The 13,292-nt window shown below is 39.7% G+C and overlaps 1 protein-coding gene across 1 annotated transcript; it reads left to right on the forward strand.

Moving 5' to 3' along the window:
- The first annotated feature begins 126 nt into the window (after window positions 1-126).
- On the forward strand, window positions 127-13,050 carry LOC139740846 (probable ubiquitin-conjugating enzyme E2 C). The gene is made up of 5 exons (XM_071651422.1): window positions 127-349; window positions 7,880-7,910; window positions 10,747-10,833; window positions 11,421-11,625; window positions 12,839-13,050. The coding sequence occupies exons 1-5, from the start codon at window positions 246-248 to the stop codon at window positions 12,946-12,948; spliced, it is 537 nt and encodes a 178-aa protein (XP_071507523.1). The 5' UTR covers window positions 127-245; the 3' UTR covers window positions 12,949-13,050.
- Window positions 13,051-13,292: the final 242 nt, after the last annotated feature.

The raw sequence follows: 13,292 nt of genomic DNA on the forward strand, positions 1-13,292 counted from the left end.
GATACCTCAGCGGCCATTTTTAAATAATCTTTTGCATAATCGACTTCCGTCTGCTGCCGTGGCTGTGCCGTGGCTATTGGCCGTATACGTTGTTCACTGACACGTATTAACTGAGTGTACCACAAAGAGTTCCGTTCAAAAGGTAGTAACGATTTTGATCGTGCAGAGACCTAAATCACCCAGAAGTGGTTGCAAATTATATTTTTACTCTTCATCATCTGAGTAATCCAAGTCCAACAAAAATCATGGCGTCTCAAAATGTTGATCCTGCTGTAGCTTCTGCAGCCACAAGGAGAAAGAAGAACTGCGACTCGCCAAACAAAAAAGACGGACACTCAGTCAGCAAACGGTGAGTTATACGGCCAGAACGGTGCGGTGCGTGTGTGCCACGCCAGCGCCATCGCGCCTCGAGCTCGGGCCCGGCGTTGACGCTGGTTACTTCTATTCTAACAGGGGGCAGGGGGTGTTCCACGATTATCACTATAAAGTATGGCAAATTGAAAAAAAGTCTGTTGAGAAATTGCGTGTGTGGGAAAGAGTTCCTTATGTCCCCCCACCAACTTGCACAAAAAGTTGTTTTTTTTTTTTAAAATACTAATTAGAACCTAATTAGGACTAAATAAAGCCTGTAAAGGTTATGCCATTTATGGGAAGACTTCCCATAACCTTTTAATTAGTTTATTATTAGTATTAATCAGTAAGGGCCAGGGGGAATGGTGGTTTGTTTATTTTGTGCAAGTTGGGGGGGGGGGGGGGGACATAAGGAACTCTTTCCGTGATATATCAGTCCGGGAAACCCGCTCATGAGGACCGCCCCCGCGTACGAGGATGGTCCCTCCTCATGAGGACCTCCCCCCGCCTCATGAGGCCCCCCGGGGAACGCCTCATGAGGCCCCCCATTCACTTCTTATTCATCTCACATCTGACGTATAAATTGTCGCAACTTTGCACGGTGATTTTTTGTTACACACACATGTCCACTATTGCTCTATCCATGATGAAAAGAAGAAAAAATCCTGTCTGTTTTTTTTTTCAAAAATCGAGTTTTAATCAACCGATGCAGAGCGCCCATCAAAACACGGGCGCCAGCGCGTTCGCACAATGCAAGACTGCCGCACCTAGTGGCCTGATCCGACTAAATATTTTCGATGCTTTTTTCTGCGGCTCTCACCTCTCCGCGCACGAATCAGCCTCGTGAAGCTGAAGTCTGACATCTTTTTACACAAATTCGTAACGAGAAAAATTAAATCAGTACTAACCTGATCTTGTCCATATATTCCAAATTACTATTCCACACTGATAGAGTAGGTGGATAGATGACATACTCCAGTTTGTTGGCAAAATAATCACTTTGTAGGTATGACAAGTTCACTTTCTTTGTCAATTCCGCCCACAATTCCGCCGCCCGCTTACCGTTTGGGCGCTTTCTCTGGAATCATCCCGCGACGCGACGTACGTCGCATCACATCACGCATCCAACACATACCAGTCTGGTATGTGCTGGATGCGTGATGTGATGCGACGTACATGGCGTCGCGGGATGATTCCAGAGAAAGCGCCCAAACGGTAAGCGGGCGGCGTTTTTTTTTAAGACGGCACAGATTGGGGCATGGCGCGTGTTAAACCTATGGGAAAAACGTTGGGTTAGGGTTTTTGGTTATGGTTATGGTTAGGGTTAGGGTTAGGGTTGGGGTTAGGGTTAGGGTTAGGGTTAGGGTTAGGGTTAGGGTTTGATGGTTAGGGTTAGGATTAGGATTAGGGTTAGGTTTAGGGATAGGGTCCCCGATAGATTTTTAGTTTCCCCAATCTGTGCCGTCTAAAAAAAACACGCAAGCGGCGGCGGAATCGTGGGCGGAATTGACGAAGAAAGTGAACTCGTCATACCTAAAAAGTGATTATTTTGCTAACAAACTGGAGTATATCAGTTCGGGAAACCCACTCACAAGGGGGGCCCCTCCTTATAAGTAACCCGTCCCCCTTATAAGTAACCCCGTCCCCCTTATAAGTAACCTCCGGGGCACCCCTTATAAGGAGTCTCCACGCTTTTTTGCAATGCAACGCGAAAATGAAAGGACTGCGGCAATTCGCTTGATTATGTCCATAAAGCTTCACAAGTTTCCTAGTTACTCACGAAATTTGAGCAAAATCGGTTCGAGGCATCATATCTAAAATCATGGATTTAAATGCGATGTCAAACGACCCATGCGAATGCTGAAATGCGAGCGATTACTGGCGTGAGTGTCGCCAGGCGCGGCGGCGCGGCAATGCTTGAGTGCAGACGTGGCGACTGAGTACACTCAGTCGCCACGTCTGCACTCAAGCATTGCCACTCAGTCGCCACGTCTGCACTCAAGCATTGCCGCGCCGCCGCGCCTGGCGACACTCACGCCAGTAATCGCTCGCATTTCAGCATTCGCATGGGTCGTTTGACATGGCATTTAAATCCATGATTTTAGATATGATGCCTCGAACCGATTTTGCTCAAATTTCGTGAGTAACTAGGAAACTTGTGAAGCTTTATGGACATAATCAAGCGAATTGCCGCAGTCCTTTCATTTTCGCGTTGCATTGCAAAAAAGCGTGGAGACTCCTTATAAGGGGTGCCCCGGGGGTTACTTATAAGGGGGACGGGTTACTTATAAGGGGGACGGGTTACTTATAAGGAGGGGCCCCCCTTGTGAGTGGGTTTCCCGAACTGATATCATCTACCCACCTACTCTATCAGTGTGGAATAGTAATTTGGAATATATGGACAAGATCAGGTTAGTACTGATTTAATTTTTCTCGTTACGAATTTGTGTAAAAAGATGTCAGACTTCAGCTTCACGAGGCTGATTCGTGCGCGGAGAGGTGAGAGCCGCAGAAAAAAGCATCGAAAATATTTAGTCGGATCAGGCCGCTAGGTGCGGCAGTCTTGCATTGTGCGAACGCGCTGGCGCCCGTGTTTTGATGGGCGCTCTGCATCGGTTGATTAAAACTCGATTTTTGAAAAAAAAAACAGACAGGATTTTTTCTTCTTTTCATCATGGATAGTGGACATGTGTGTGTAACAAAAAATCACCTTGCAAAGTTGCGACAATTTATACGTCAGATGTGAGATGAATAAGAAGTGAATGGGGGGCCTCATGAGGCGTTCCCCGGGGGGCCTCATGAGGCGGGGGGAGGTCCTCATGAGGAGGGACCATCCTCGTACGCGGGGGCGGTCCTCATGAGCGGGTTTCCCGGACTGATATAGACAGTGAGTGTTTAGAATATGACAATTTCTACGTGAATACGAGTCTAACGTTAAATAGAGGATCTATGTTGTTAACACCTTTAGTATTAAGAATTTCTTCTTCTTCTGCAATCTGCAAATTTGCCAAAAGAAATGGCAATGGCATTTCCCTTTAGCTCTACCCTCGCCTCGAGCTCTACCCTGTACCTTCGGCGCGGCAGCCTTTATGAATGGTTGGACCTACTACTCATCAACCGCCTAATGTTTATTTGCTTGATAAGAATATTTAACACTGAAATTCAAGCAAAAAACTTGACCTACAGTACGTGATTGAGAAAATCCAGCACTATCAAATGCCGTTGTTCCCTTTTCGATTCGAAGTTTCAGTGCAAAATATTGCCGTCGAACTTGCGTGGCCTCGTTTCAGCTTCCTGCGGTAATGCTCCTTATTGAGATCGACCGCTGTTTTTGCATTGACAATGCACGCAAACCGAGTTGTATTGTAATCCGTGTTGTAGGAAGCTTTTCAGAAACTTCCATAGACATTACATTACGATTCGGTGAAAATATTTATTCGAAATTTTGTCCTTGATTAAAACCATTAATGAACAGTGAATTTTCGCGTTTTCCCACACATCCTCATCAACAGTCAAAGCCAATCAATTTTTATGTGCTCTGCGCGCAGTGACGTGTGTACTAAGCGTCCTGTGCGCCAATACTACGTGGTCGGTTTAAATAAGGGCGGTCGATATGTAATAGGGTTATCATACATAATTAGAACGTTTCTATGACTTTATGTAGAAACTAACAGTGAGACATTAATTATTATGCTGCATATGGCCAGAATTCACAAATGTAGTAAACTAGAGTAGACTAGTATAGATTTAAAGATTTAGCCAATAGATTAGCATTGTTATGCAAATTTCAACTGTGTAGATTTTCAAAACATATCAGTAAATCACGTACCGTAAAACGGGGTGAATAGGGACGGCGAGGTGATTAGGGACAAAACCGAGAAAAGTTTTTTGAATGTGCATGTTTTATATTTGCTTGAACTTTTTTTTCTTAATTTTATCACAGGATGGAAGGACCATCCAACAGTGTCCAGAAAGTGGTCCTCCTGATGTGAATTTTTTTTTAAAGGGTACAGGAGGTCCAACTAAAAAGTTTGCAAAAAAAAAAACCAACAAATCAGGGTGGTCAAAACTTTTCTGCTCCTGTGGCTATTGATTAATGAAATTCGCTGAAAATGTTCATGAATCTAGCCTATTAGGTCCTACAACACACCTTTAAATTTGAAATAATTATTCCGTCAGGAATTTGTGACAGCACATTTTTTCTTCTCTTGGGCAAAAAATCAGTTACACTGGGGTGAATAGGGACACTATGGTGTCGTTTGATTGGCCCTTTAAATTTTCTGTATGATTAACTATTATAATGTCATAAATTGCTCTGAAATGTTTGTTATGTCCAGCTATTTCCAAAAGTGTGAATTTTTATTCTAAATCTCCTGACAAGAGAGCAATAAGATCTTTGGATACGTGGCCTCACTTTTGCCATAGATGAGAGTGAACTTTGCTGTATTAACCTTAAACTTGGGGAGGAAGGGTCTGGGAACCCCGGCCCCACCCACCCTCTTGGGAATGTTTTTTCACTGCCTAAGACAGGCAAGGGGCCCGTTGCATAAAACTTTTTTAGCAACCTTAAAAAATTCAGGTTGGGCAAATCCCAACCTGAATTTTTTAAGGTTGCTAACATAAGAATGTAAAATCCGTTGCATAAAAACTCTGGTTGGAAGCTTCCAACCGGAATTTTGTGATTTCAACCGGAAAAAAATCCGGTTGGAGTTTTATGCAACGGGCCCAAGGACTTTTCCACTTGTATTTCATGACCCTTTTCTCTGTCTTCTGCATGTTTTAATGCCAATAACACATCTGTTTGGGTCAGACCCATACTATAGGTGCCAGACCCATACTATAGGTGCCAGCTTATAATTGCTGTAAGAATTCCCAAAATATCCCGACATCATAAGAGTCAAGTTACACTGAATTTAGAGTGTATGAATAAGATACTACAATGTACATCATGACTTGCCACTTGAAGAAGAAGTGGGTTAATATTTGAGTGCAATTCAATGGATTAGTAAAGTATTGACTAACTTTTCAATCTTAACCTTTGACCTGATGGGTCACATTTTTTTATATCAGCTCATTTTGTTGGGCTGTTGCAATTTTTGTTAAAGATTGATTTAACAATGGAATAGATTGCTCTTAAAAGTTTGTATATCATTTTTAAACTCTGTGGTTGTTCCCTTAATCCAATTCATTGAATGGTTTGAAAAAAATTGCCTCCAAACAGCTTTTTTTTGGATCAAAATTAGTGTTGTCCCTGTTGACCCCAAATTTGGGGTCAACAGGGACAGCGTCGTTTTATCAAAAAGCGTACTTTTCTGCCAAATATTTTTTTTTTTCCACAATACCAAATCAAAGGTATTTTAGGTGGACATAAAATAGCCACATAAGATTGAGTCTCTGGGCTGCATGAAAAAAAATACAATCATGAGAACTTTAAATTTGTCCCTATTCGCCCCGTTTTGCGGGTATGGCAATAACACTCCAAGTCATCCGATAATGAATGTGCGCAGACACTTGCATGTGTAACTGAGTCACAAGGCATGCCGGTAGTATTTTCCCGTTTGTTTTTAATAATTCGTCCTTGGACTAAATTGAACTAGTACAAACTATGATAATGAATTTGATTTAGATCTAAACCTTGTTGAATTTGGACCTGATAAAGTGATATGTATTGTATTCACTTGCATGTTTCTCAAACCATAACCATAATCGTTGCAGTTTTTATTATACCCCCGCCAAACGAAGTTTGAAGGGGGTATATAGGAATCAGCGGACGGTCGGGCGGTCGGGCGGTCGGTCGGGCGGTCGGTCGGGCGGTCGGTCCGTTGCAAATCTTGCGTCGCGAACTACTTCCTCAGTTTTCAACCGATTCCCATAAAACTTGGCACAGATGTGTGCCTTGGGTTGTAGATGTGCAAGACGTATTTTTTGACAGTACCCAAAAGTACGTTGCCATGGTAACGGCATATTATGGGCAAAAATGGGTACAAATCTTGCGTCGCGAACTCCTCCCACAGTTTTTGATCAATTTTTATGAAATTAGGTACAGATGTTCATCTGAATATGGTAATGTGCAAGACACATATTTCCGCAGTGGCAAAAAGTGCGTTGCCATGGTAACGGCATGTAATTGGTAAAATATAGGGCAAAATGCTTCATGGCAAAACTGCTTCATCAGTGTTCTTCCAATTCTCATGGAATTCATATTGAATGTTTGTCTTAGGATATAGGTCAGCATGACACATTTCTTGACAGTGACAAAAAGTATGTTGCCATGGTAACAGCTCACATATTATGAGCCAAAATGATGGAAAATTTTGTGTTGCAAACTACTTCCTCAGTTTTTGCCCAATTTCCATGAAACTTGGTACAGATGTGTGCCTTTGGTTGTAGATGTGCAAGACGCATTTTTTGACAGTACCCGAAAGTACGTTGCCATGGTAATGGCATATTAATAGCAGAAGATCAAGGAAAGATCTTGCGGATTTAACCACTTCCTCAGTTTTTTGATCAAAGCTTATGAAATGTGGCACACACCTTGATCTTGGTGGGAAGATGTGGAAGACATATTTTTCGGATGTGTCGGAAGCTGCGTTGCCATGGTAACGGCATATAAATGGCAGAAGATCAAGGAAAGATCTTGCGGATTGAACTACTTCCTCTGTATTCGACTGAAGCTCATGAAATGTGGCACACACATTGGTCTTGGTGGGAAGATGTGCAAGACATATTTTTTGGACGTGTCGGAAGCTGCGTTGCCATGGTAACGGCATATTAATGGCGGAAGATCAAGGAAAGATCTTGTGGATTGAACTACTTCCTCAGTTTTTGACAAAAGCTTATGAAATGTGGCACACACAATAGTCTTGGTGGGAAGACGTGCAAGACATATTTTTCGGACGTGTCGGAAGCTGCGTTGCCATGGTAACGGCATTTAAATGGCAGAAGATCAAGGAAAGATCATTCCTTGGGTAAGACTGTCGTCACGGGGCGGGGGTATTAATCACCTCCAGTGATATTTCTAGTTTTATCTGGAACTACCTTTTTACATATCTATATAGCCTTTAAATCTCCAATTTCTGAAACTTGTGAAGATGCTGACCATCGCGGTGAATACTATGACGATAGGGGAACAATTGATCACTTGTCTCGCGAAGAAAATCGTAGAGAGGCGTACGACATTTCGCTCGCTACTGCTGAGCTTCGTCAGGTACGATAAGACACGGATGAACGCAGCGAACAACGGACACAGTATGGCGCACTGCCCGACCCAACCCCGGTGGCCGCGTGCCCACTACCACGTCCGCATACATGCTATAACTTGCGTGCACGCACCACCGTGTCTTATTGTACCTGACGAAGCTCAGCAGTAGCGAGCGAAACGTCGTACACCTCTCTACGATTTTCTTCGCGAGACAAGTGATCAATTGTTCCCCTATCGTCAAGAATATTAATGCTTTCATTTCAGTGACTATCCTCCTAAAAAGTTGTAACTAACTAGTGTATATTGTATTTTTATCTTTATTTTCAGGCTCCACAAAGAACTTATGAATCTCATGATGGTAAGTTACAGAATCAGGAGGTACTTTCCAGTTTCCAGTGATGATGAGTAAATACAGAACTTCTGATCAGCTAGGTTATTTCTGTAAAGAATCTCAAAAATATACATAAATTTGTATTTAAACTGATCATAACTTGAAATGATAGACCATCTCAGCAAATTTAAGGAGATGATTCTTGTAGTTGTAGTTACACTGTAAATCTTTGTCCCGGTGTACTGTAATACATGCAGTGTATAAACTATAATGCCTACCTAGATCTGCATTAATCAAGAAATGGAAGAATGCAAGATTTATTGCCATGTTGAAGACAGCCTAAGCCATTGGGAGAAATTCATGTGATACATGCTTCTAAAAAATCACCCAAAGTCTCAAAATGAGAAGCTATGCAATCTCACATTTCTGAACTGGGAAAGGAGTGCTCTTTGGAGAAGGGCAAGTCCAAGATAACGCGCACGTTACGTATGGGACATTCAGAGACTTTTATGACCTGAAAAATAGTGTTAATGGCCTTTGATCATATTGAACTTCATCATGGTGATTAATATCTAGAAGAAGTATAATCAGGTAAAAACTTGAGAAAAATGACCTTCTCAATTATATTTTAGAAGCGAAAATATGTGCCGTTACGTATGGGACCAGAAAACTTTTGTTTTTTTGAACATTTTTTTCAACCTCAAAACTCTCTGAAAGTATATCATTCTACAACTTGTAACTCACTGTGATGGAAGTCACAACACTCAAGATTGTTAATAGGTAAGTTTCATGTCATTAGGCAAAAAGCTCTAATTACAGGTTCTAATTAAAGACAGACATGACGTGTTACGTATGGGACAGTTACGTATGGGACAGTTTGTCCCCCATTCATTTAGTGTGTGAAGAACCATGTTTATGGGTATTTTGCATAATTATTGAAGTAGAATCAGCTGAAACTACTCAAATAGTGATCCAGATTGTCAAGGAAACAATATTCCCCAAATATTCACCATCATAATCATATTCAATCATATTTTTCTATTTTTATGACCAACCTGGGTATGCATGCCCTTTGTCCCCCATTCTTTTAGTGTGTGGAGAAGCATGTTTATGGGTATTTTGCAAAATAATTTTGCAAAATACCCATGAACAAATTTTTGCATAATCATTGAGGTGGAATCAGTTGAAATTACTCAAATACTGATCCAGATTGACAAGGGAACAATATTCCCCAGATATTTACCATCATAATCACATTCAATCATATTCTATATTTTTTACGACCAACCTCAGTATCTATGCCCTATTTTTATCAGGATAGTTACTACTGAAAAATTGAATACCTGGTAGTTTAAAGTGTTTACTTCCATTGATGACAGGCAGTTTGTCATTTAGTTTCAATAAGAAACAACTTGACACAAGAAATATTAAGTTTAATAGATAAGCAATACCTGCTGCGTGGAACCCCAGTGATCGAGTAGATATATGTCTGTCTAGTAGTCAGGTCATTGATTCGTGTCACACTTCAGTATGTATACCCATGAATTTTGTTGTGGACAATTTGTGTATCACTTGCAATTAAAAAAAAAATCATTTTACTTTTTTTTTTCTAATATATCACAACCATTTCAAATTGGGTCTCCATCACATAAACTTTGAATTCCTCTAGTCTTAGGATTTTATGCTCTTAAGTAATTCATATAATTGGTTTCCAATCACCTCTTTAAATGTTGAAAACTGAATCCCCATTTCTACAAAAAAAAACTATACCATCCCTTTAATCCTGATTTTTCATTGTGTATTTTGCCATTTTCCCCTCCCCCTTTCTGAAAATTGTTCAGTCAAGTTCATGTATTGTTTCAAGTGTCTATAACTCAAAAAGTAGCTACAATGTTGGGATGCTTTCTTCAGGATGATTGACCATTTGTGTACTGAGAGACCTTCCCAGCTAGCTACATGCATTCACATGCAATATGTATGAGGATGTCCCATACGTAACGCATTTGTCCCATACGTAACATTATTTCAATGCCTAATAAAAAATATTTGTTTTACTTTTTTTTCTTTTTTCTCTGGTATTTAATTTCTCTAAACAATAAATTAGAACTTTCCAAAAGGGCATTAAAATAACCTTAGCAATTTCAGAAAAAACCTAAAAAAACGACCTCATTTTGTTACGTATGGGACATCTCATGATAGGACACGAGCTAATTTGCATAATCATTTGCATAATCCCTAAATTTTCATACCAAGTTAAACTATGTGATGAACTTCTTATGTCCACATATTAATCAAATATTATTTGCTTTCCTTTGAATTAATATGAATTTTTATAAATGTCCCATACGTAACGCTGTGTTTCACATATATGCAAATGAAGCCCTTGAAATTTGTATAAATTTACATAATATCATGTTTTCCTCCACGGAAATCAAAACTTCAACTCATAAGCTTCAAAATGATACCAAACATGTCAATATTGACCAAAGATGAAATTTTGCCTTCTGAGGGGACCTTATCTTGGACTTGCCCAGAAATGTAAGCAAAACATACTGTTAGATACCCTGTCTAGGGATTTGCAAGCTGTTGGTAATACCCTATTTAAGTGCAGTTTTGGGGTATCCCATAGAAGTTTGGGATGATAGAAGAAATAGAACTGACACTCAGTACATGGCAGTGGTAATAGAAATTGAAGGCAGCATGACTTGAAATTAGACTGCTATCTGAAAACTAATGTCATGTCATCTGCCAATATAGTGTCAATTTGGAAGATATTTAACATGACTCTCAAATACCAAATGTGGACATCATTACAGTTTTCATTATTGGTTTGTTTCTTGACCTTTTAAATCATATTTGACAGAAATGTGGTGGAAAGGGCATCTCAGCTTTCCCAGATGGTGATAATATCTTCAGGTGGATCGGAACAATAGAAGGACCAGCTGGATCGGTGAGATATTGTCTTAGAAATTTGTAGTACTGCACTGTACTGAAACTTTCTCATAAAAGAGCTTTGCAAAGATGATACTGGTTTCTCTTTTTGTGTTTCTAAACTTCTTTGTAGGCTTCATACCAAGTACAAAGTACATGATGATTGTAGAAGATAGAATTTTTTTTTTTCTTATAATGCTTTGTTTGCGTGGTTTTTGTTTTCTAGGAACACCATGATTTGCACTCCTCTTAGTTGAGCTCGTACAAAGCAGAGCGGAGCAAATGCTGTGAGATTGATGTTTCAGATATGCTGAAAGTCCTTGAATGAGGCAAAGCCAGTTAGGAACAAGCTTTTGTGATAATACTATAGCTCTCATAAGCCTGTTTTGTCATTTGGTCTTGTCCAACATGGTCTAATCCCACATAGTCAGAATGGGTTTAGCTGTATTGATTTTTTTTTTTCAGAAAAGGGATAGCATAGGAATATGTTAAGATATTCAATAAATCTTATATGTAAATAAGATTAAGATACTCAGTAAAAGTATCCTCCATGGAAATCATGTGGATCATGTATGATGTTTCTTATAATTTCATGTCTGTTGACAGCCCTATGAGACTCTGAAGTTCAAATTGTCTCTCGAGTTCCCATCTCGCTACCCATACTCTCCACCAACGATAAAATTTGTGACGCCAATCTTCCATCCAAACATCGACCAAGAAGGCAATATATGCTTGGACATCTTGAAGGAGAACTGGTCAGCCCTCTACGAAGTTAGCCAAATTCTCATGTCATTACAAATTCTACTTGGAGGTGAGCATGATGTGTTCTCTTTTTTTTTTTCTGTACCAGCTTAGATGTGGTCACAATGCTGCATCCTATATCAGTCTCAAGATTAATTTTGGTAATTGCTCTCGTAACAATATGATGGTTTCAACTGGTGACAATAGTAATTCGAATATAGTCAAATCTTTCTCTATTAATGGTGGCCACCCAAGGGAGATGAAAAAAGTGGCTGTTATACCATAGACAACAGGTTTGACTATAATAAAAGCTCGCGTTCATGAAAAGGATTGGTTATGAAACATGTGGGACTACACCAATTTTGTCCAGGTTAAGTTTTTCTGACTTGTAATAAATATAAGTACATGCTCTTTCCTATTTTTACTTCTTGCTTCTTCTTCTTCTTCTTCTTTTTCCTTCTATGTTCTCTTCATCTGTTTCTTTTTTTCTGTGTTTTTGTCAGCTTTTGCTTCTTTGAATTTTACCAACTTGTTTACAAGATGAGGCAAGTTTGGGCCCAATATCAATAAGAAACTGATTAAAAGCAGAACATATATCAGGGCTAAAAATGTATTATTTTCAATAAATAGAGAGTCAGTCTCATATAACCAGGTTTCTGCGACAGCTATTGCGAAAACTGCATCCTTAGTATATCAAGAGTTGACTGCAAATTATCAAAATTTTGATGCAAACTCCTACAGTTAAAATGAATGGTTGAAAATTTGCCATAGATATTTTCTTGGTAAAACACATCAGAAATTTTGTACCGTAGACTTTAATGACTATTATATTGGGGCCTGAATTTTCACTTCATTATAACCGTGTTCACTATAATGGGAGTGCACTGTAATGTAGGTCAGGGGAAGGGGAAATCATACAAAACTTCTCACTTTTTCCAATATTATATAAGTGGAGAATGTTGTGTGATTGACTTGTCATGCTTGGCCAGTTGTGGTAAACTTCACTATTGTTAAAGGTGCAATAGCACATATGAGTGTTTTGCGGACATATTTGAATATGTCCGTAAAATATTCATGTGCTCTTCTTTTCATGTTAGTTCAGCAGAACACAAAATTTGCAAAAATTTATTCACCATGACAGCAGCACCATGATATATTTCACAAATTAGAGTAATGCATCCGCAGAGATTTGACTGTAAGATCAATATCATCATAAGATCATTCATATATGTGCACCAAATATCCTGTACTTATGTTTGGTTTCTGTTGTCATTTTCTCACAGATCCTAACAATGACAGCCCACTAAATGTTCAAGCAGCTGATATGTGGAGCAACCAAGTCCTGTACAAAAAGACTGTACTCGAGAAATACCAGAAGGCAACATCAAAATGAAGGCCCTGTCACTGATGATGTGTCATGTTTAGAAACTTTATCTGAAACGATCATGGGAGGACACAAAAAGCCACAAAGAATGAAACCTGACCTGGAGATTGCATAGGAAAGCCACACATCCGACGATGCTGAGCTGTACAAAGTGTATATAGGACAGAAACTATGGTGTTAGGTGCTCTCAAGTATGGGGCAGATTTGAAGAGTGTTTGTGTGCATGAATGTAAGTGTATGTTTGTGTGTGTGTGAATGTGCATGTTAAATCCAACTATGTTTAGCTGCGAGGTATGGGTATACTGGTACTGTACACGTAGACATGGAGAAATGTGCGATGTACATGTATCAGG

This window comes from Diadema antillarum, unplaced genomic scaffold (genome assembly GCF_040938485.1).
Source record: "Diadema antillarum isolate AM-2024a unplaced genomic scaffold, OU_Dant_1.0 seq00000888_RagTag, whole genome shotgun sequence".
Taxonomy (NCBI): Eukaryota; Metazoa; Echinodermata; class Echinoidea; order Diadematoida; family Diadematidae; genus Diadema; species Diadema antillarum.